At 70.9% G+C, this 547-nt stretch overlaps 1 protein-coding gene across 1 annotated transcript in view; it reads right to left on the bottom strand.

Annotated features, from left to right (window-relative positions):
- COL7A1 (collagen, type VII, alpha 1) overlaps nt 1–547 on the bottom strand; it is a gene marked incomplete at its 5' end in the record, with an annotated part of 32,963 nt that overhangs the window by 30,118 nt on the left and 2,298 nt on the right. The window contains 2 exons of the mRNA XM_009890406.1: nt 106–238; nt 421–527. Of these exons, the coding sequence (XP_009888708.1) occupies nt 106–238; nt 421–527 (240 nt within the window). The remainder of the gene's footprint in view (nt 1–105; nt 239–420; nt 528–547) is intronic.

Genomic DNA, 547 nt, shown 5'->3' with positions numbered 1-547 from the left:
AGCCGGCAGTGCCCTCCTCGTCCCCCCACCGGCTGCCGCCCAGGGGACAGAGTCAGGGGGGACGGCGAGTGCCCACAGGGACACTGTCCCCCATCCTGGGGCCACCCACCCATCTCACCTGCAGGGGGGCTCCAGGAGAGGATGTAGCTGGAGGTGCCAGGGACAGGGGGCCAGGTGAGCGTCACCGAGTCTCTCCGCACCTCTGTCACCCGCAGGCTGGTGACACGGGCTGGGGTAGCTGCCGAGGAGGAGGAGGAAAGGGTGTCCTGGCTGCACAGGGCAGCCCCCACCGCAGTCCCAGCTCTCCATCCATCACCCTCCCCAGCCCAAGGCTGGGACAGAACAGTCTCTGGGTGCCCCTCTGGGCTCCAGCCCTGTGCCGGGGGTCCGATGCCCCCTTGGCCCCATGCAGTCTCTTACCAGTGATGGCAGTGACGGTGGCCGGCTCGCTCTCCCGGCCGCCGGCCAGGCTGGTGATGCTGATGTGGTAGCGCCGTCCCGGCTCCAGCCCCCCCACGGCGGAGGAGCTGGCCGTGGGCCGGGGGCG

Source organism: Charadrius vociferus, unplaced genomic scaffold (assembly GCF_000708025.1).
Source record: "Charadrius vociferus isolate BGI_N301 unplaced genomic scaffold, ASM70802v2 scaffold818, whole genome shotgun sequence".
NCBI classification, from domain to species: Eukaryota; Metazoa; Chordata; class Aves; order Charadriiformes; family Charadriidae; genus Charadrius; species Charadrius vociferus.
The sequence above is the reverse complement of the archived record's forward strand: the minus strand, read 5'-3'. Positions and strand labels throughout refer to the sequence as shown.